Below are 23444 nucleotides of genomic sequence, written 5' to 3'. Positions count from 1 at the left end.
GGCCACCCGTCAGCATGGCTCGTTCTCAGCTGAGTCCAGTCGTAGTCTGCTCATCTGTCTGCTGTGGGTGCTGAAGAATGCCGATGAAATGGTGCTTCAGAAATGGTTCACTGACCTGTCTGTCTCGCAGCTCAATCGCCTGTTGGACCTCCTCTACCTCTGTGTCTCCTGCTTTGAATACAAGGTTTGAATAAGCTTCATAGTTGAGGGAGCTAATGCCAAAGGTATTAATCAGATGTGTCTCCACCGCACTTATGGATCTCTCAGTAGCAATATATCTGTATCTCTTTCACGTCTGTTTCCGTTCATCAGCTATGTTCTTTCACAAACCGAATGAAATTAATGAATGTTTGTGTGTTTCTATCCATCCATCTCGTACAAAAAGGCCCATTTTTTGTTCATGCAGGGCAAAAAGGCATTTGAACGTATGAACAGTCTAACCTTTAAGAAATCCAAAGACATGAAAGCCAAGTTGGAAGAAGCTATTCTAGGCAGTATTGGAGCCAGACAGGAGATGGTGCGACGGAGCAGGGGGCAGCTTGGTTAGTAAAAAAAAAAAAAAAAAAAAAAAAACACATACATGCATACATAAATTATATGTATATGAACAATATTCTGTTGGACATAACTTGATGTGTGTTGCCCTTTCTCTTCTTTTGTACTACACAGAGAGAAGTCCATCAGGCAGTGCTTTTGGCAGCCAAGAAAACCTGCGCTGGAGAAAAGATATGACCCATTGGCGTCAGACCAGCGAAAAGATGGACAAGTATGATTTGATTACATTTTTTTTATTAATTAATTTATTTTTTATTCTTTAGTTCAGGAAAACCCTTGAAAACTGCCATATTTATGAAAAGGTACTTGAAAATTACTTGAATGTTTAAAAGGTAGTATATATGAAATTGGTATTCATTTTTGTTTTCAATAAAAATCTTTTCTCACAAAAATAACCATGCATCGCGTCTGATATAAATACAGAGCCATTTCTCTTGACGAGCAGACGAGATCTCGCGATATTACTCATGGAGGTGAAAAGCAGTCTCGCGATATCAGTAAAAAGTTGATTTTGTGATAAAACAATTGATAGTGCTTGCATTATATTGCTCAGTCTTTTATTACGTGCTGTTTGTTTAGGGTTTAATTGTGAACACGTTTAAAGTCTGACGCGCTTTGTGTTCATTTACAAACTTGGAGCATCTATATTTAAGCCCCTCGGTCGACAAACTCTTCTTTTGCATATGCTGTGATTTTGGGCTGCTTAATGTACATCTGAGAAAACAGTGTGTATTATCTCACTAAATTTTATAACGTAAATTGTTTATAGAACTGTGCAAACACAGGAGAATACGTCAACATATTTCTGTTATGTGATTTGTTGTACATCGCTATTTGAAAATAAAATTTCAAACCCTAGCTCTGAGTTGGTATGTGGCCAAACATTAAAATTACATGGATTTAAAGGGACACTAAGTAGGAATTACTCCCATCTAGTGGTGAAATTGTATTTTGCATTCAAACTAATTTTGCTCTCCAGCGCCTCGCTTTTTCAAATGCGCGTTGCATCTACGGTAGGCGATATGTACCAGCATTAGCTCTTTCCACCTAGAAAAAGCTTCCCCGACATTAACTCTTGTTTTCTGTAATCTACGGTCACGTTTACTTTTACGTTCTATTTTTGACTGTTTTGGCGACGATGTTTTCTTCTCCTGTGGCGCGGCATATGTATGGTCCATAATAAGAATGCAATCCAGACTTTTAAATTTGCCAGTGCAGTTTCAAGCGCCTCTCACTGCTCTGCACCTGCGTTTCTGGCTCTGACCGAAAACGCGTTGTGGAAACGCGTTGGCTTAGTACTTTTTGTCCCTCTCTGCTATTATAGTTTTGCAAGATGGCGGAACTACATGGAAGCCTCCGTCGACCTACCCGTCCCATGTATATAAAGATAATAAATTCTTCATTTACGAGGATTAGTTTAAACATTGGCATAGGTATTTGTACACCATTGAGGGCATATTTATGAATAAAAATATTGATTTTAGATAATAAAATACCTAAAAAGTTACTTATTGTCCTTTTAAACATTGTTGAATCACGCAGTAAAATTAAACATCACCAGACTGTTGCCGCCCTCTGTAGGTATTTGTTGTAATACATGATATTATGTATAAAATTAGATGTTTTAAAATACAACTACATTGTTTGTCTTTTTGTGATTTAAAATTTCTTAAAAATAGTATTAAAATACTGTCTGGTTCTAGTAAACAAAGTATCTGTGTAAGTGTATTGTCACACCCCTAGTGTCTATGAGCGTGATGCAGCTTATAACTTTCCAAGTGTACAATTAATCTTTTACTCTTCAGATCAATCATATTTTCATAAACAAAATCACTTTGAATAAGGAAAGCGATAACTTTGCCATAGTATTCTTTCAGGTTGCCACAGCTATTGCATGCTTTGCATGTGCTGCTCTTTATTTGTACCATTTTCTTTTATTAGTTTATTTATTAGAATTTGAAAGATAATAACGATATTGTGGTCACGGATTTTAGTCCTTTAGTAGTGCTTGAAAAGTCCTTGAAAGTCCTGGAATTACATTTTGCAGTTTCTGTACCAACCCTGATTATGTAACCTACCTGATACAAGTACAAACTTTGTAATGTAGTCGTCAGTAGTTAGTCTAGTAGTAAGAGTGGGGAAAAAAGAAAAGTAATAATAATGATTTATTAAATCTAAATAATAAAATGCAATGTATATATATTTAATTTTATTATGTTTTCTTTTAATTTTGTAACTATTCTGCCTTAAAGTTTATTTTTATTATTATTATTATTATCTATGTGTTCTGTATGGTTAAATTATGATATCTGCTTGTTTTCCTCCCATAAAACGATTAATTTTATCCCGTTTTTAATAGTATGAACCACATTTCTTCGTATTTATACAGAAACAACCATTAACCATTTGACCTCAAATAACCCCTTGATTTGACCTTGTTCTTTCATGTACTGTGTGTTTAGGGGCCAGAGATCAGTCAGGTATTGTACAACTGAAGTGTGTTTTGTTTTCAATGACGCCTGCTTTGCTTCAGACCTGAATTGAAAGCCCCTCTCCCTCTTGCTTTGGTTCTGCTCTTCTCTACTGGTGCTTGGATTGGTCTGGATGGTGTTATAACTGACCGCTGACCAGAATCTGATTTAGACCAATTTGTGTGTTTATTTGGGGAGAAGGATGCAGCTTGGATGATGTGATTCTGTTATAACCAGTTTGTTTATAACAAGAGTGCAACATGGCTCTTTAATCAGCCTCTCAGGTCCAAGATTTAGCAGCGAATGATTTAAACATTTGATGTAGTTAATGCTCTCTTTAACTTCTTTTCCAAGAATATTCTTTATCTAATAATAATTTAATCTGGAGAATTAACATGGTGGCAGTTGTCCTTTAATGAGTTCAGTGGTTCTCAACCTTTATTCCTCCATGATCCCAATACAATAAAAATAATCTAATAAAAATATAAAACCATCTATTTACTTATTAACAGAACATTTTGGTTGCTTGTGTTTTAATCAGCTTGTATGGGAAAAAAAAAATGCCTGAATGAAACATTTAGTTTAAATATTTAGCAGTTTTGTTAGAAGTGTGTAACACAACACCGTGAACGAGAATGCTTATGGGTATTTTGTTTTGATGAGATTTATTTCTGGTGTCACTTTTTTTTTTTTTTTTGCTAATAATTCCCTATGTTATGTGCTATAGTGAAAGCTTTTGTTTTCCATTTTGAAACGTAGTATTCATATTTATTTTTGGCGTAAAAATCTCATCCTTTAATTAATCCAAATTATTATGAAATGATTAAAGCATTTTGCTGCTGTTTTTCTGTAGCCCCTTTGCTGCTGTTTAGTTGTGGCCCCTCAGTTGAGAACCACTGGTCTTAATTCATTCAGTTATATTGAATCATTTTGCTGATGTTTATTGTTTGATGCCATTGAATAACCTTCTGTAATCACTTGGCTCCCTTTTTTGAAAGGACAAGTGTCTGGCAGTGTGGGTGCTTCCGTACAACTCTTTTTCGAACAAATCCTCTTCAGTGGCCCAACCATAGGGAATTCATATTAACATGGGCCCTTTTCAAATGCCACTCTAGCTCCTGGAGCCCCTGTGTGCCCCTGTGATTTTCAGTATTAAATTGCATGTAAAGTAGAGCGGCAGAAAAAAACATTTTATGGTTTACCTGTAGGGTCTAAATTGAATAAATTACTGTACTAAATGTTTAAGTTTAATTTAGCTTGTACAAAATATAGTGCCTTGATGAGTAAAGCCTAATCACGGATTGCACAAAGTATGCACGCAGTGAACCTCCAGGTGCAGAGTTGCTGTTTAACAATACAGCATTATGCTACATTTTCAAAAACCTTTTAACAACAGACCACCCTCTCTGCTTCTAACAATAATCAGCCAAGTCTGTGACAGGGCCATGGCTCTCTCCTTCCCTATAAAGGGTAATGATACAGTTGTTTGTGTGTGGCCTTTTTTGAATGAATCATGTACCATACAGGTTTAAGGGAATTCCGCTGCACAATGAAAGAAGTCAGGAGCCCTTCTTAGTTAGGTTTGTAAGCTCACTAGGATATGCTTGCACATCTACAGTTCATGTGAATCGTTAAACCTCTTTAGAATTATTAAGCCTAACTCAAACCTATCAAGATCAGGTTATAGAACTTAATTTTTTAATATTTAGAATTTTGTAAATATTGAAATATTCAGTGCATTGAATATTTAATTATTATTTTATTTAATGTTTTTAAAGATTAAGTCTATATAAGTGAAAGTTCAAGTATTTATCTTAAAGATTAAAACAAAAATATATTTATGGATTTTTTTTAAACATTTTTTATAATATTTATTTATAGACTTTTTATTAAATATTTGGTTTTAATATTAAATATGTATTATTATTATAATTATTATTATTATTACTTTACAGATTAGTACTTATATCTATTTTTAAATGTTTAGTGCATTTATTGTTATTATTAATAATAATAACAGTGTTAACATTAAGTAAAATTAAAGTCTGTAATAATATAGAATAGAGTTTTTTTTATTTTTTTTTATTTTTTTATTTTTTTTAAGGCAAGGACAAAAGCTTACTAAAGTATGCATCAGAATATTTGCTCTGTATGCAGAGGACACCCTTCTTCTGTATACACTCACTTGAATGCTTGTGTGGAGATTGCTGTGGCATTCAAGGATCCGCTTGATGTTGTACCTGCCATATTGCACCACTCTAAACATTCATTACCTCATTGTTTGTCAGGACCAGGGCTGAGCTGGAGCATGAAGCAATTATTGACGGCAACCTGGCAACTGAAGCTAATCTCATCATATTGGATACACTAGAAATAATAGTTCAGGTAATGATCTCAACTGCTATCAATAAATCTCAATATTTTAACACAGAAGACATTAAATATAACTATGATGGTTCCTCTATGTGCCATGCAGACTGTGTCAGTGACGGAGTCCAAAGAAAGCATTCTGGGAGGGGTTCTGAAAGTCCTGCTACACAGCATGGCATGTAATCAAAGTGCCCTATATTTGCAACACTGCTTCGCTACACAGAGAGCGCTCGTGTCAAAGGTGAGTGAATGCTGATCAGGTCAAAGAGCAGAATTTTCTGTCGAGTTCGTATCAAACTACTTTAGCTCCAGCAGATCTATGAGATTTTGCTTGGTGATTGCTCTCTTTACATGGAATAGTGTATGATCTCTTGTGACCGTGTCCAAGTCATAATGTGCATTTAGTTTCCAGAGCTGCTGTTTGAGGAGGAGACTGAGCAGTGTGCTGACCTGTGTCTGCGGCTCCTGAGGAACTGTAGCAGTAGCATCAGCACCATCAGAGCCCACGCCAGCGCCTCCCTCTACCTCCTCATGAGACAGAACTTTGAGATTGGAAATGTGAGAAAGATTTAAACCCACTCTGTCATCATCAGCATAAATAATAGTAGATTGTCTGAGCCCCTCAGTTCTGTACCACATGTACAGATAAGCAAATATGCATTTTTCATTTCATCTTCTATTACTGTATATTATTTAATACAACACCATTAAATGGTATACACTGATTTATATTATAATGCATTTTAAAATATGCATTATAATGTAATGCATTATGATATAAGTGTGTTGCTTTATATTTTTGGAAAACCATTTATGCAAGATTCTTTAATAGTTATAATAAATAAAGTTCAAAAGAGCAGCATTTACTTGAAATATTAATCTTTTTTAGTATTATAAATGGTTATACTGTCATCACTGCTGAAAAAAAAAAACAAAAAAAAAAACTCATTTTTGAACAGTGGTGTATATTTATAAAATATTATGTATGAGTTCATATATATATATATATATATATATATATATATATATATATATTTATTATTTATAAATAGTTAAAATGTAGGTATGCATATTAAATTAATTATTAGATATGTATAAACTATATTATATTTATACCATATGTTTATTAATCATTTTTAAACAGTATTTAGTCTCTGTTTATATGTGAAGAGCTTTATCAAATGTTTGTTTGTTTCCTTTCCTGCAGAACTTTGCACGAGTGAAAATGCAGGTGACCATGTCTCTTTCGTCTCTGGTGGGTACGTCCCAGAACTTCAACGAGGAGTTTCTGCGGCGTTCACTCAAGACCATCCTCACGTATGCAGAGGAGGACCTAGAGCTCAGAGAAACCACCTTTCCTGACCAGGTGAGGCTCATAAACCTTTTCCACCCTCTATTTGCTCATTCCTGTCACAAAAACACTGATTTGGACTCTGGTTTCAGGTTCAAGATCTGGTGTTTAACCTGCACATGATTCTTTCGGACACGGTAAAAATGAAGGAACATCAAGAAGATCCGGAGATGCTAATTGATCTGATGTACAGGTACTGTTTTTACATTGCAAAATGGATCACATCACATTAAGGAAATATATTGTGGTTTCCACGAAAATATTAAGCAGCACAACTTGTTTTCAACATTGATAATAATGAATAGACATGTTTCTTGTGCACCAAATTACCATATTAGAATGATCATGTGAAAGCTGGATTAATGGAGAAAATTCAGCTTCACATTAACACATTTTATTTGAACATATTAAATAGAAAACTGTTATTTCAAAATAGTAATAATATTCCACAATATTGCTATTTTTACTGGATATTTGACTGTATCGACACATGTGTCCTTTCTGTTATGTAGGATTGCTAAGGGCTACCAGACATCCCCGGATCTACGACTGACCTGGCTGCAGAATATGGCCGGGAAGCACTCGGAGAGGAATAATCATGCAGAGGCAGCTCAATGCTTGGTACACAGCGCCGCCCTGGTGGCCGAGTACCTCAGCATGCTGGAGGACCGCAAGTACCTGCCTGTGGGCTGTGTCACCTTTCAGGTTCCTGCCGCACCCTGTGACACAGATAACGTGTCGGTCGTTTATGTTTTAATTATAATATATTCATGAGATCTTTCTCGCTACAGAACATTTCCTCTAATGTGCTGGAAGAATCTGCTGTGTCAGATGACGTGGTGTCACCAGACGAGGAGGGCATCTGCTCTGGGAAGTACTTCACTGAGGCAGGCTTAGTTGGGTTGCTGGAACAGGCTGCAGCCTCCTTTTCTGTGGTGCGTTATTTACTATGTGGTTTAAGAGACTTCTACTTTATTACTATTGTAGCCCCTTTCACACTGCGATTCCGGCAAATACACGAGTAAAGTGTTCCGGCAATTGTTCCCGGGTCGCTAGATTATTGCACTTTCACACTGCCAGTGATTACCCGGAGTATGTGCATGCGTTCACACACAACCCGTAAAAATCCCGTAACGACACGTGACATCAGGGCGTGACATGTTATGTACGAGTTGAAAACGCTAGCCACGTTATACTTTCACCGAAGCAAGCGAACGATCTCGGCGTCAGCGCGGAAAGTCAGGAACCAACTGATCTCTGCTTCATTACAGTTTGCACATATTTTTTTGTCGCAAACGTTGATCTTCTTGCAAAACAGCCGGTAAAAGAGTCGCGCGATAACGTGCGTCAGCACTATGACACGGCATTAGATCTGGCTTTTGTTCACACAGCGCTCATGCCGGGACTGAACCCGGCAATGTTACTAGGTCCCCAACCCGGGTTCAGTGCCACAATCAATCCCGGGACTTGTTTGCTTTCACACAGAAGGCGACCCGGCAATGTTCCAGCAATTTGCCGGGTCCGACGTGCAGTGTGAGAGCGAGAGTTCAAACAGCTGAAAAAAAATGTCAAAGTAATCCATGAGTTATCGACATGATCGTCAATCCATCAATTAATCTTGTGAAGTGAAAATCACTTTGTATTAAATTTATTAAGACCCTTTACACTTTAAACTGTTGCTTCAAAAATATGTCCTCTATCCGCAACATTGCTTTCTCCACTGAAAAAAAAAAAGGTTGTCATGAGAGAAATGTGCACAGATCAAACTGCATTAACAAATAAAAACAGTCAAGAACAGTTCTAAACAAACAAAAATGTTTGTGGATTTTGATGTGAGAGGACCACGGTGGATAGACTTTTATTATGGATTTTGGATTCATATTTTGGCCAGAAGCAACAGTTCAAAGTTAAGATGCCTTAATAATGGATTTATTTCTTACAGACGTTTTTTTTCTTTTTTTTTTTTTTTTTCTTTTTTTACTTTTCAAGACATTTATTGATGGACTGGAGTGTTGTCAATTACTTGTGGATTATTGTAATGTTTTTATCAGCTGTTTGGGCTCTCATTCTGATGGCACCCATTCACTGTAGAGGATCCATTGGTGAGCAAATGATTCTAAATTTCTCCAAATTTGCTCCAATTAAGAAAAAACTCCTCTACATCTTTTAAGCACTGAATGGGTGAACTATTCATTCAATTTATTTGATTGCTATGTATAATAATATTAAGCTTGTTATAACAGCTTGTTAAACTGTATTACATCAAATTGTTTTATACCGGTCATGAACCATTCTTCTCGTTATTTGTCTCCAGGCTGGTATGTACGAAGCAGTGAACGAAGTCTACAAGGTACTCATCCCTATTCACGAGGCAAACAGGGATGCCAAGAAATTAGCCACTATTCATGGTAAACTTCAGGAAGCCTTTGGCAAAATTGTACACCAGGTAAATGCTTATTTTACAGGTCTTGTTATTAATCTTTTGGATCCTAAAATAAATGCTCTGTTTAGCCTCTTCATGTTGCTTAACACACCAGGACTTAGTATTAATGCCCTAGAAGGTGCTGTGGATGTGAGCTTTATTTAGTGAGATTTCCTTGGTGTTATGAATAGTATTATTCATACTGAGAATTATAACTGTAACGATAGTCTACACCAACACACAGTCTGTTTATAATAATAGTGTGCTTAAATGCTCAAGTTCTTTACAGTCTGATGGATTCTGGTTGTATTTTACTATAGAAATGCAAGTATCATTTAATTAACATTTTATCATTCATCAGCTAGAAAACAAGCCAAAAATTGTTATGAAAGTGATTCCAAGAATATTGATCCTCTGTCACGTTATCATTTTAGTTGTGGTGTAGACTCCACTATTCTATTTGGATTAGAATGATTATTAAAACTTTATACTTATAGTCTTTGGTGTGAACAGGCCTTGTATCTTGCTCATGCGTAGCAATGAGCAACTAGATTTGCAGCATTAATGTTATTGATATTATTGATTCTTGAATTGAGTGACCGGTTGAGGTTAAGCAGCCAGAGTTGATATTTACATACGTTGAAAGAGGTGAGCAGGATAGGGTGACCCTTTTGACCTGGAGTAGAAAAGCAACCACAATGCAACTGTATAGAAACTTCTTGGCAACAACCCAGATCACCGTAGCATCATACAACAAGCAAACACGTGTCATTCTTTTTTCTTTTCCAAATTGTAATATATACATAAACATATTTATGTACCGGTATATATTATATAGTTATGTAATAAAATAAATAAACACACATACATTATATATTGTGGAAATATTTACATGTCTATATTTATGTTTGTATAGTTTATATTTAATATATAAACAACATATTTTTTCTGAAATGCATGCATGTGCGTGTGTATTTATATATATATATATATATATATATATATATATATATATATATATATATATATATATATGATAAATATACACAGAACACATACATATTATTTAAACAAAATGTTTTATTTTGGATGTGATTTAATCGTTTGACAGTACTATATATACATACTAACACACACACACACACACACACACACACATATATATATAGTATTTATTTATTTATTTTCCAGAAATTTAACAGAAAAAATATATAACAAAAAAATTCATTCATTAATAATAAAAAAAAATCGTACTGCCCCCAAACTTTTGAACAATAGTGCATGGGTTTCCCATAGTGCTTTGCAGTCAGTAAAGGGGTGATTGTGACCTGTGTATGTTGATTTGTGCTGTATTCTCTCTGTTATACAGAGCACAGGCTGGGAGGTAGGTGCTAAACTTCATGGTTAATGCTTGGCCCATACGTGCAAGCTGTGGGCATTTATCATGACTCTCTTTGCTGTGAATTTGACCCATTAACCTTTTTATGGACGCTTTCGTTTTTTCGTCCATCCCTCCATCTCTCTTTCCGTGGGACTGCTGTCAGTGGTGTGTGGGCAGCAGCATCCCTCTTCTTCTTCTCATCTTCCTCTCTACCTTCTCTTTCTTGAGGAAGAACAATGTTAACATTGTCATTTTTGACAGGCCATGCATGGGAGCCACTGTGACACTAATGACAGATTTATTCATGAATGCGTCATTTCACTCCCTCATCCGTATCTCTCACTCTGTCTCATCAGTACTGCCATCTTTGTCTTCTTATCATGTCTCAAAAGCACAGGGTTCGATTTATGTGAGACATGTCAATAACCTTGAAGGACTGGTTTGCCCAAAAATGAAAGTCTAAACATATTTTACTCACCCTCATGTCGTTCCAAATGTGTTGGACTTTTTTCTTTGTTCTATGGAACATATAAGAAAATATTTTGGTGTGTTGAGTGTTGATGGCGCAGTGGATAAGACTCATGCCTTTGGTGTGAAAGACCCGGGTTTGAATCTGTGAGACACCAATGTGTCCCTGAGCAAGACACTTAACCCCTAGTTGCTCCAGAGGCGTGCGACCTCTGACATATATAGCAATTGTAAGTCACGTCTGCTAAGTGAGTAATGTAATGTCATTTTAAATATGTATGACTGAGTCCATTTAGCTTGAAAAATGAATGAGTCAGATTCGTAAAAACAAGTCATGGACATATTGTGAACTAGATCAAATCATTGCAAAGATCAGCCTCAAACAACAGTTTGACACTTAAGACTTTTATTAAAAAAAATTCTTGTTTTGTTTTTTGACCGCAACAGTCCTCATTTATTTTCATTATAGAGTGCAACAGTCTTTTGGGTTCTGGAAGTATAGTCCCAGTGATGTTCTCCATAGGATAATTGATTTTTAATGATAACTTACTGTGAGCTCAGAGGTTGCTAATGGATGGCATATGCCTTTGTTAAAGTCACTAGTTCATACTATTACAAAAAAAATAAAAATAAATAACAGCTGAATTTCTGAAAAAAAAAAATCACACAAAGCAGTGTGAATGACAAGAGTCAGCCCTCCCTATGCTCTTGAAATAATTACATATACTGTGTATATATGTGCATATTTTCCAATAAACTTTATTTCGAAAATTAACAACTTCAAATGAATTCATTTATATTTCTCCATTTTTCATTTGGTTGTCATTTGCAGTCCTTCCTGTGATTATAGTTATTTTGTTTGTATAGTTATTTTGTTAGTTTGTTCACAAACTTGTACCTTTGCCGGTTTGTCCAAATGTATTTATTTTTTTACTTCAAATTAAAATGTGAAATTTTCACCTAGCAGCTGGTAATCACTATTAAATCACGGGGGAAAAAATTTAAAATACTTCCGAAACCAACGAGTATAGTCTTCAAATATTCTTTTTTGGTGTTCCATGGGAGAAAGAACATTGTACAGGTTTGGAATAACATGAGTGTGAGTAACCAATGACAGAATTATTAATTATGGTATCTATTTAAAAAATCAGCTGATGATTGAATAAGGGCTAGATGCTTTTTTGGAGACTATGAAGATTTATTTATTTGGTAAATTATGCTCTTTTTTTCTCCTCTAAAGGGATATCTTGGTGAGCATCGTTTCAAAACATTTACATTCAAATTGATGTCCAACTGACCTTCTCTTTATATGAGTTTTATTTCATTGAAAACTAAATCGACCCCTGAGTTCTCATATGCACCAATTTGTTTGTACACTAGTATTAATCTGACTTTTAATTTATTGCATGGCAATGACTCAACAAAACCTTCATATTTGACACTTATTTCAGCATTGAACTCAACTGTCTGTTTAATAAAGACCCTTAATGCACTTTTCTGTGCCTGCTTCTTCTTCATTGCATGCTTTTGTTTTATTATTTTTTGTCTTTTTGTGTTTGTGTTTTTTTTTTTTTTTAAGTATTGATTCATGGTAGTATTGCTGTTTGTTTGTTTTCTGTGTATGTGTTTTGTTAGTCTTTCAAATAGTTTCCTGGTTTCCTGATTAAAATGTTCTGTTCTCTCCTTTTTTATTTCCCTGGTTGCTGACCCCTCCTCTTCCCACTTTAATTATTGTGTCTTGTGGTAAGTTCATAGTCCGAGGGTTTATTTCCATGACATTTATGACAAGAAAAAATCTAAACAAAATAAAAAAATGTTGGTAATGAACCAGAGAGGGGCTGAACCATCTCAGACACCTGGTATCCAGGCCCACACAATCTGAACTCGACACATTTCCACAGGACTGGAATGTCCATCATTCACAGTTTTATGCATCTTTTATTCCTTACTATTTATTTATACAATGTTTTATACAACTCTAATGCTCTTTTTAACTAGTTTTTTAATTTAGGCTTATTGATAATTAGTTCACACCCATTTTGAACAGCTAGCTATATATATATATATATATATATATATATATATATATATACAGTACAGACCAAAAGTTCCTTCTCATTCAGTTTTCTTTATTTTATGAAAACTGTAGATTCACACTGAAGGCATCATATGAATTAACACGTGGAATTATATATGGAATTATATATGGAATTATATACATAACAAAAAAGTGTGAAACAACTGAAAATATGTCATATTCTAGGTTCTTCAAAGTAGCCACCTTTTGCTTTGATTACTGCTTTGCACACTCTTGGCATTCTCTTGATGAGCTTCAAGAGGTCGTCACCTGAAATGGTCTTCCAACAGTCTTGAAGGAGTTCCCCGAGAGAAGCTTAGCACTTGTTGGCCCTTTTGCCTTCTGTCTGCGGTCCAGCTCACCCCTAAACCATCTCGATTGGGTTCAGGTCAGGTGACTGTGGAGGCCAGGTCATCTGGCGCAGCACCCCATCTTCTTTTTGGTCAAATAGCCCTTGATGCCTTCAGTGTGAATCTACAGTTTTCATAGTCATGAAAATAAAGAAAACTCTTTGAATGAGAAGGTGTGTCTTTTGGACATACACACACACACACATATACTTAATGTGTTACTTCACTTATGATAGATGTGATATATGGAATAGATAAAGAGAATTATTGTGGAAAATATTTAATCTCTTGTTAGACATTATTTGTATTATTAAAATCTAAATTTGGGCTGTATGGTTGGTCTGCTGTGGTTCAACCTTTATCTGCATCTGATTAATACTTCACTTCCTGTGCACTCAGACATGTTCCCGGTTCTGTACATATTATACCCACCACTCATTTTCCTTACTGTGCTTCTATGGCCTACCCTGTTACTCCAGCACATACTAATTCTATCTGACATTCCATTTCTGTTGACATACAGTAAGTGTTTCAGTTTACCGTTCTGTATTAGGCTACAGCAGCATGGTTACTTTCTCATGAGGAGCTTGCTACTTATGTTCAGTTCTTTGTCTCTTATTTGGAGTACAGTTGTTGACTTACTCTTTAAGGACATCAGGTTATCTCTTGTCTTCTTCCTGTTATGTCCTCCTGTGCTAATACGATTTACAGAGAAAGTTCCCACTTTTCTCAGAACCGCTTCTTGCACCACTGTCCACAAGCTTGGCTCAAACTCAAACTATATTCAGTTATTGTGTCTTATGTGGAGATGCTCAATTTCTTTTTCTTCTTCTTCTTTGTTTGTTTTAATGGCAAATAACAATTCTAATATACCATTATAAAAAAAGTTAATCAAAAATACAGTAAATAAAAAAAAAAATATTGTGATAATACAATTTAAGATGACCATTTTCTATTTTAATGGGGTCATTACATGGATTTTTTATATTTTAATATGTCCCTTAAGGTTTAATTTTAATAAAAAAATTGTTCATAAATAATGGTTAATAAATAAATATGTGGGGAAATTATTATTTGGAACCCTCATTCTGACCCTCTCTCTAAAATAACCTGTTTTTAGAAGTGGGTCCTATAAGGCTGGTCTGGAATTAGACACTGTAATGATTGGCTTAAGTCATTGCATAAGAAATGGTATCAACACCCCCTTGCATATAAAAAAAAAAAAAAGACTTCCTGATTTCAAGACAAAGCGTAATCATATAATTTACTTATGGTTTGAGTTGCAGTCTGATCTAGTTCCGCTTCATCTTTCAATTTTTTGGAAGTTGTGGCCTAGTGGTTAGACAGTATGACTCCTAACCCTAGGGTTGTAGGTTTGAGTCTCGGGCCGGCAATAACACGACTTAGGTGCCCTTGAGCAAGGCACCGAACCCCCAACTGCTCCTTGGGCGCCGCAGCATAAATGGCTGCCCACTGCTCCTGGTGTGTGTGCACTTTGGATGGGTTAAATGCAGAGCACAAAGTCAGAGTATGGATCACCATACTTGGCTGTATGTTACGTCACGTTCAACAAACTCTCAATCACACTGTGCCTCATTTACAAAATAAGATCATCAGAAAACTATAAACTATACAATTATTTCTACGCTGTGATCCTTGTGATATCCGTACAAAGGTGCAAATAAGCCTTTTAAACCAAATGCGTTAAAACTAACATTCTTTCATTCCATATACAGTATCCAGTGAAGACGATATCGGCAGTGATTTTAATTTCGATTTGCTTTTGACGCAAGGCGACACTCACATTCAGCGTGAACAAGTGTCAAGTCATTAAGTGACTGAACGCCAGTAGTCAGGGCATATGAAGAGAAGATGACTATTCATCAACATCTCGCTCTGGAGGCAGTGTTGCAAATGTTTGTGTCGGGTGACAAGCCATTTTTTCGAGCTTGTTTAAATAAATTTTTATAATACACTTCTTTGTTTATAATAAGAAGGATGTTTTAAGCTATGAAAATTGCAGGATGTTTATGCCAAACCTCTTATATGCCAAAGATCAAGACAAATTTGATTTCTCATGTCATGACCCCTTTAAAATATTTTAAATTATACTTTACTTTCAACAGCCATCAGCCCAGTCTTCAGTGTCACATGGTCTTTTCAATTCAATATGCTGATTTGCTGCTAAAGAAACATTTCTTATTAGTATCAAATCAATGTTGAAAACAGTTAAGATGCTTAATGTTTGTGGATTTTTTTTTCTTTTTTACAAGGACAATTTGTTATTAATTAATAAGCATTAATTTATTTTAAAGAAAACTTGCTGATCCCAGACTTTTGAATGGCAGTGTAACATCGAGAAACTATATAGAAATTTGGAATAATAATATATGATAATCAAAGAAATCAATGTTTTTGGTCCTTCTTTTTAGAAGTTGTGTCAAACATCCTCAAATGGTAGATGTAAGAACTATAATTGCTTCACTATTGCCAGCATTGAATTCAGGTTATGTAAACATGTACCAGACAATGTTTACATCAACTTGCTGCCATTAGAAAATATTGTGTTTGCCTCATTGCACTTTACCTTTCTTTATGAGTAACCCACGACATATGTCAAATGAGTACCAACAGGATTTATGGTAACATGTTACCTGGTGTTTTTAAATGGCAGCTTTAATAAACAGCACATTAGTAATGAACACATTTGTTTGTTTCAGAATGGAAAGCGGATGTTTGGCACCTATTTCAGAGTTGGATTTTATGGTTCTAAATTTGGTGACCTGGATGAGCAGGAGTTTGTCTACAAAGAACCAGCCATCACCAAGCTGGCAGAAATCTCACATCGGCTTGAGGTACAAAACCATTTGCATTTTCTGTTTCACGGTCTATTAGATAAGCAATTTAGAAGTGTTTTATTTTTTTTTGTAGTACACAAACACAACCTCTCTTAATTTGTTGATTTTGTCTTAATTCCAGAGTTTCTATGGTGAAAGGTTTGGCGAGGAACAAGTGGAAGTTATTAAAGATTCCAATCCAGTTGACAAATGTAAATTGGACCCAAATAAGGTGTGTTGAAATACCAGATTAGTGTGTTATACTTTTGCTCACTTTTAAAAACAATAAACGACAATACTTTTCATTGATAATAACATCACTTTCCAATGCAGGCCTTCATTCAGATCACATACGTTGAACCATATTTTGATACTTATGAAATGAAGGACCGCATCACGTACTTCGATAAGAACTACAACCTGCGCCGCTTCGTCTACTGCACGCCATTCACACTCGATGGAAGAGCTCACGGTGACCTGCACGAACAGTTTAAACGGAAGACCATTCTTACTACCTCCCACGCTTTCCCCTACATCAAGACCCGCATCAACATCATCCATAAAGAGGAGGTAAACTAACATACATGCTTATATATATATATATATATATATATATATATATATATATATATATATATGTATATGTATATATGTATATGTGTATATATGTATATGTGTATATATGTATATATGTATATATGTATATATGTATATGTGTATATATGTATATGTGTATATGTGTATATGTGTATATGTGTATATGTATATGTGTATATATGTATATGTATATGTGTATATATATATATATATATATATATATATATATATATATATATGTGTATATATATATATATATATATACAGTCTTGTTCAAAATAATAGCAGTACAATGTGACTAACCAGAATAATCAAGGTTTTTAGTATATTTTTTATTGCTACGTGGCAAACAAGTTACCAGTAGGTTCAGTAGATTGTCAGAAAACAAACAAGACCCAGCATTCATGATATACACGCTCTTAAGGCTGTGCAATTGGGCAATTAGTTGAAAGGGGTGTGTTCAAAAAAATAGCAGTGTCTACCTTTGACTGTACAAACTCAAAACTATTTTGTACAAACATTTTTTTTTTTCTGGGATTTAGCAATCCTGTGAATCACTAAACTAATATTTAGTTGTATGACCACAGTTTTTTAAAACTGCTTGACATCTGTGTGGCATGGAGTCAACCAACTTGTGGCACCTCTCAGCTGTTATTCCACTCCATGATTCTTTAACAACATTCCACAATTCATTCACATTTCTTGGTTTTGCTTCAGAAACAGCATTTTTGATATCACCCCGCAAGTTCTTAATTGGATTAAGGTCTGGAGATTGGGCTGGCCACTCCATAACATTAATTTTGTTGGTTTGGAACCAAGACTTTGCCCGTTTACTAGTGTGTTTTGGGTCATTGTCTTGTTGAAACAACCATTTCAAGGGCATGTCCTCTTCAGCATAGGGCAACATGACCTCTTCAAGTATTTTAACATATGCAAACTGATCCATGATCCCTGGTATGCGATAAATAGGCCCAACACCATAGTAGGAGAAACATGCCCATATCATGATGCTTGCACCTCCATGCTTCACTGTCTTCACTGTGTACTGTGGCTTGAATTCAGAGTTTGGGGGTCGTCTCACAAACTGCCTGTGGCCCTTGGACCCAAAAAGAACAATTTTACTCTCATCAGTCCACAAAATGTTCCTCCATTTCTCTTTAGGCCAGTTGATGTGTTCTTTGGCAAATTGTAACCTCTTCTGCACATGCCTTTTTTTTAACAGAGGGACTTTGCGGGGGATTCTTGAAAATAGATTAGCTTCACACAGACGTCTTCTAACTGTCACAGTACTTACAGGTAACTCCAGACTGTCTTTGATCATCCTGGAGGTGATCATTGGCTGAGCCTTTGCCATTCTGGTTATTCTTCTATCCATTTTGATGGTTGTCTTCCGTTTTCTTCCACGTCTCTCTGGTTTTGCTCTCCATTTTAAGGCATTGGAGATCATTTTAGCTGAACAGCCTATCATTTTTTGCACCTCTTTATAGGTTTTCCCCTCTCTAATCAACTTTTTAATCAAAGTACGCTGTTCTTCTGAACAATGTCTTGAACGACCCATTTTCCTCAGCTTTCAAATGCATGTTCAACAAGTGTTGGCTTCATCCTTAAATAGGGGCCACCTGATTCACACCTGTTTCTTCACAAAATTGATGACCTCAGTGATTGAATGCCACACTGCTATTTTTTTGAACACACCCCTTTCAACTAATTCAACTAATTGCCCAATTGCACAGCCTTAAGAGCGTGCATATCATGAATGCTGGGTCTCATTTGTTTTCTGAGAATCTACTGAACCTACTGGTAACTTGTTTGCCACGTAGCAATAAAAAAAATACTAAAAACCTTGATTATTCTGGTTAGTCACATTGTACTGCTATTATTTTGAACAAGACTGTATGTATGTGTTTATATATATATGTATATGTATGTATATATATGTATGTATATATATATATATATATATATATATACAGTATTGTTCAAAATAATAGCAGTACAATGTGACTAACCAGAATAATCAAGGTTTTTCGTATATTTTTTTATTGCTACGTGGCAAACAAGTTACCAGTAGGTTCAGTAGATTCTCAGAAAACAAATGAGACCCAGCATTCATGATATGCACGCTCTTAAGGCTGTGCAATTGGGCAATTAGTTGAATTAGTTGAAAGGGGTGTGTTCAAAAAAATAGCAGTGTGGCATTCAATCACTGAGGTCATCAATTTTGTGAAGAAACAGGTGTGAATCAGGTGGCCCCTATTTAAGGATGAAGCCAACACTTGTTGAACATGCATTTGAAAGCTGAGGAAAATGGGTCGTTCAAGACATTGTTCAGAAGAACAGCGTACTTTGATTAAAAAGTTGATTAGACAGGGGAAAACCTATAAAGAGGTGCAAAAAATGATAGGCTGTTCAGCTAAAATGATCTCCAATGCCTTAAAATGGAGAGCAAAACCAGAGAGACGTGGAAGAAAACGGAAGACAACCATCAAAATGGATAGAAGAATAACCAGAATGGCAAAGGCTCAGCCAATGATCACCTCCAGGATGATCAAAGACAGTCTGGAGTTACCTGTAAGTACTGTGACAGTTAGAAGACGTCTGTGTGAAGCTAATCTATTTTCAAGAATCCCCCGCAAAGTCCCTCTGTTAAAAAAAAGGCATGTGCAGAAGAGGTTACAATTTGCCAAAGAACACATCAACTGGCCTAAAGAGAAATGGAGGAACATTTTGTGGACTGATGAGAGTAAAATTGTTCTTTTTGGGTCCAAGGGCCACAGGCAGTTTGTGAGACGACCCCCAAACTCTGAATTCAAGCCACAGTACACAGTGAAGACAGTGAAGCATGGAGGTGCAAGCATCATGATATGGGCATGTTTCTCCTACTATGGTGTTGGGCCTATTTATCGCATACCAGGGATCATGGATCAGTTTGCATATGTTAAAATACTTGAAGAGGTCATGTTGCCCTATGCTGAAGAGGACATGCCCTTGAAATGGTTGTTTCAACAAGACAATGACCCAAAACACACTAGTAAACGGGCAAAGTCTTGGTTCCAAACCAACAAAATTAATGTTATGGAGTGGCCAGCCCAATCTCCAGACCTTAATCCAATTGAGAACTTGTGGGGTGATATCAAAAATGCTGTTTCTGAAGCAAAACCAAGAAATGTGAATGAATTGTGGAATGTTGTTAAAGAATCATGGAGTGGAATAACAGCTGAGAGGTGCCACAAGTTGGTTGACTCCATGCCACACAGATGTCAAGCAGTTTTAAAAAACTGTGGTCATACAACTAAATATTAGTTTAGTGATTCACAGGATTGCTAAATCCCAGAAAAAAAAAAAATGTTTGTACAAAATAGTTTTGAGTTTGTACAGTCAAAGGTAGACACTGCTATTTTTTTGAACACACCCCTTTCAACTAATTGCCCAATTGCACAGCCTTAAGAGCGTGCATATCATGAATGCTGGGTCTTGTTTGTTTTCTGACAATCTACTGAACCTACTGGTAACTTGTTTGCCACGTAGCAATAAAAAATATACTAAAAACCTTGATTATTCTGGTTAGTCACATTGTACTGCTATTATTTTGAACAATACTGTATATGTATATATATGTATATATATATGTATATATATATATATATATATATATATATATATATATATATATATATATATATATAGTTTTTCCATGCTAGATGAATAACGTGAACTGTATCAAGATCATTTAAATAGCTAATGCAATATGAAGGTGCGTTGCAAACGTGGGAACTCGTGGCCTAATGGTTAGAGGGTTGGACTCCCAATCGAAGGGTTGTGGGTTCTAGTCTCGGGCCAGACGGAATTGTGGGTGGGGGGAGTGCATGTACAGTTCTCTCTCCACCTTCAATACCACGACTTAGGTGCCCTTGAGCAAGGCATCGAACCCCCAACTGCTCCCCGGGCGCCGCAGCATAAATGGCTGCCCACTGCTCCGGGTGTGTGCTCAGTGTGTGTGTTCACTGCTCTGTGTGTGTGCATTTCGGATGGGTTAAATGCAGAGCACAAATTCTGAGTATGGGTCACCATACTTGGCTGAATGTCACTTCACTTCAATTCACACTGAAAATTCCAAAAAAGAAAAAGTGCACTTTAAACATTTGGATGATGCACTTAAAAAAATGTTCTCATTTAAATATAAGTGTGGAATGTTGGACACTTTATGAACTTTTAATTCCGTAATGAGGGGGGAGGGACTATCAGACTCCGATTATGAATAACAAAATATTATAAAATTATTGAGTAATTGAGTAAATGATAAAAATTATTTGTTTTCTGTTTGTAGTAATTTTGTGTGCTTTTGTAATTTTTATTTTATTTAGATTTTATATTTCTATTTAGCTTTATTTTTATTTCAATTTTTAGTAATTAGTCATTTAGGACATATAAATCTATAATATATCAATACTTGTACATTACAATATATGATTTGACTTCAGCTTCCGTTTAACAAAACATGTATTAATAGTTTTGGTTTTAGTTAACAATAACACTGAATGCCACAGTGTTTTCTTAAGGTTAAGGAATGATATGAATATATTACTATTTGCCTTTCAGATAATTTCCATGCCTATTGAAGTAGCCATTGAGGACATGCAGAAGAAGACACAGGAGCTGGCTTTTGCCACTCATCAAGACCCATCTGATGCCAAAATGTTACAGATGGTTCTTCAGGGGTCTGTTGGCACCACTGTTAACCAGGTGACTAGTTGAGCCTATTCACTTAATAAAATATTTATTTGATCCCCTGCTGATTTTGTAAGTTTGCCTACTTTGAAAGAAATGAAGGGTCTGTAATTTTTATGGTAGGTTTATTTTAACTGATGAATAAATAGAATCTCGCTAAAACAACAATTGCGATATCGCAGAGGATATATATCGCACACTTTAATACAGACACACATACATCAATGTTTGTATATAAATAGTGTCATTGGTGAAATGAGTAAATCATTTGAATGATTCTAAACTATGTATGCATTGTATTGTATTTCTCTAAAGGGCCCTCTTGAGGTGGCCCAGGTGTTTCTGTCCGAGATCCCAAGTGATCCTAAACTCTACAGGCACCATAATAAACTGCGACTGTGCTTCAAAGACTTCACCAAGAGGTTTGATTTCAGATGCTCTCACACTACTTTAACATGAACTCCAGTAGTCCAACTACTAACCATAACTTCTTACATCACATTTATAATGTAGTATTACTATAAGTTTATAGGAACTATTATCCAAAGAAGAATTAAACTATTGCAGTCCATGTAAATGTTGCTACTTTTGTATGGTTGCATGGCACATTATTTAACAGTTAAATGGTAATAATATATTGGTCAGTAATACACTTAGAACTTTGAAATGCCTGCATGGTAAATGCCTCGTTACCAAAATGGCCTGAGGGTGAACTGACTTCCCTTCAAAATACTTTAATTTAACCCTGCAACCTTTAATATCTCCTCTAGATGTGAAGATGCCCTTCGCAAAAATAAGAGTCTGATTGGTCCAGACCAGAAAGAGTATCAGAGAGAGCTGGAGAGGAACTACCACAGACTGAAAGAAGCTCTGCAGCCTCTCATTAACAGGAAGATCCCACAACTCTACAAACCTGTATTACAGGTCAACTCACACAGGTCAGACAATTAAAACTGTCAAAAGCTGTTAAAAATGTCCTGTATACGTCACATTGCGTTTAATAAACCAGCTTACCACAGCAACTTGAGTTTCCCAAACTAAGTTTGAATGAATGAATAATGATAGGAGTTACTCCTTTAAACCCTAATATTTTAATAAAGGGCCATTAATATTTTATTAATACATCAAGTCATGGTTTACTGTAAAGTACAGTGACAATTTCTGCGTTTGTTTCATATAAAAAAAGCTAAATTGTAATTTAAATTGTACCACAAATATTGTAGAATGCATAGAAATTCTATCACTGAATCAAATCAAATGGAGACCTTCTACAGTCAGGAAATGGGTCTTCATTGCCTGGACTGTTTAGTGCGGTTTATCAACAGCAAAGCATGATTAGTTAGTTCCTCATAACAGATGACACATGGATAATGTGTCACATAATTGTCCAAAAATTGTGGGTGTGTGGGTGTATTAAGTGTACTTCATTTCTTTTTTTCGTTTTAACAAGCAGCAAAAGGACAGCTTGAGAAGGTAGTCAAGTTGTTGGCGAGCCCATTTTTTAAATAGTTTGCTAACGATTAAAGTTTTGTTTCCTCCAGAATATTTTTATACTCCTTTTATAACATTGTTTTTCTTTTTCTTTCAGAGACTCTTTTAGCAGATTGAGCCTGCGCAAGCTAGACGTGTGAAGATTGAAGAAATAAAAAGAACAAATGCAATTTTATTTATTTGTATATATCAGTCCTCCTCACAATGTCAGTGTTTCTGCCATAAAGTCAAAAGAGATAAGTGTTAAGACGTTTGGTTCATCATTCCAATTTGTATTCGTTTACAAAGTGGCCTGTTACATGATCACAAGAACTGATGATGAATTTAGCATACAATGTGTCAAAAC

The 23444-nt window shown here is 35.5% G+C and overlaps 1 protein-coding gene across 20 annotated transcripts in view; it reads left to right on the top strand.

Annotated features, from left to right (window-relative positions):
- Positions 1 to 23345, top strand: part of LOC127959226 (dedicator of cytokinesis protein 7) — a 53306-nt gene extending 29961 nt beyond the window's left edge. For 4 of the 20 annotated variants that reach the window (XM_052558275.1, XM_052558272.1, XM_052558269.1 and 1 more), the window contains 19 exons: positions 2 to 184; positions 407 to 542; positions 670 to 766; positions 5315 to 5411; positions 5503 to 5637; positions 5802 to 5954; positions 6604 to 6762; positions 6840 to 6940; positions 7260 to 7452; positions 7539 to 7682; positions 9062 to 9193; positions 10539 to 10553; positions 16175 to 16300; positions 16425 to 16514; positions 16616 to 16852; positions 21479 to 21622; positions 21923 to 22029; positions 22378 to 22545; positions 23196 to 23345. In XM_052558275.1, coding sequence (XP_052414235.1) covers positions 2 to 184; positions 407 to 542; positions 670 to 766; positions 5315 to 5411; positions 5503 to 5637; positions 5802 to 5954; positions 6604 to 6762; positions 6840 to 6940; positions 7260 to 7452; positions 7539 to 7682; positions 9062 to 9193; positions 10539 to 10553; positions 16175 to 16300; positions 16425 to 16514; positions 16616 to 16852; positions 21479 to 21622; positions 21923 to 22029; positions 22378 to 22545; positions 23196 to 23238 — 2460 coding nt within the window. In that variant the 3' untranslated portion in view covers positions 23239 to 23345. Of the gene's footprint in view, position 1; positions 185 to 385; positions 543 to 669; positions 767 to 3017; positions 3036 to 4552; positions 4607 to 5314; positions 5412 to 5502; positions 5638 to 5801; positions 5955 to 6603; positions 6763 to 6839; positions 6941 to 7259; positions 7453 to 7538; positions 7683 to 9061; positions 9194 to 10538; positions 10554 to 16165; positions 16301 to 16424; positions 16515 to 16615; positions 16853 to 21478; positions 21623 to 21922; positions 22030 to 22377; positions 22546 to 23060; positions 23081 to 23195 lie in introns of all 20 variants that reach the window. The other 16 variants (XM_052558276.1, XM_052558274.1, XM_052558270.1 and 13 more) reach the window with 8 other exon arrangements.
- The last annotated feature ends 99 nt before the right edge of the window (positions 23346 to 23444 follow it).

The sequence above is a fragment of the Carassius gibelio genome, chromosome B6 (genome assembly GCF_023724105.1).
Source record: "Carassius gibelio isolate Cgi1373 ecotype wild population from Czech Republic chromosome B6, carGib1.2-hapl.c, whole genome shotgun sequence".
In the NCBI taxonomy this organism is placed as follows: Eukaryota; Metazoa; Chordata; class Actinopteri; order Cypriniformes; family Cyprinidae; genus Carassius; species Carassius gibelio.
This window is presented reverse-complemented; position numbering and strand designations above follow the sequence as displayed.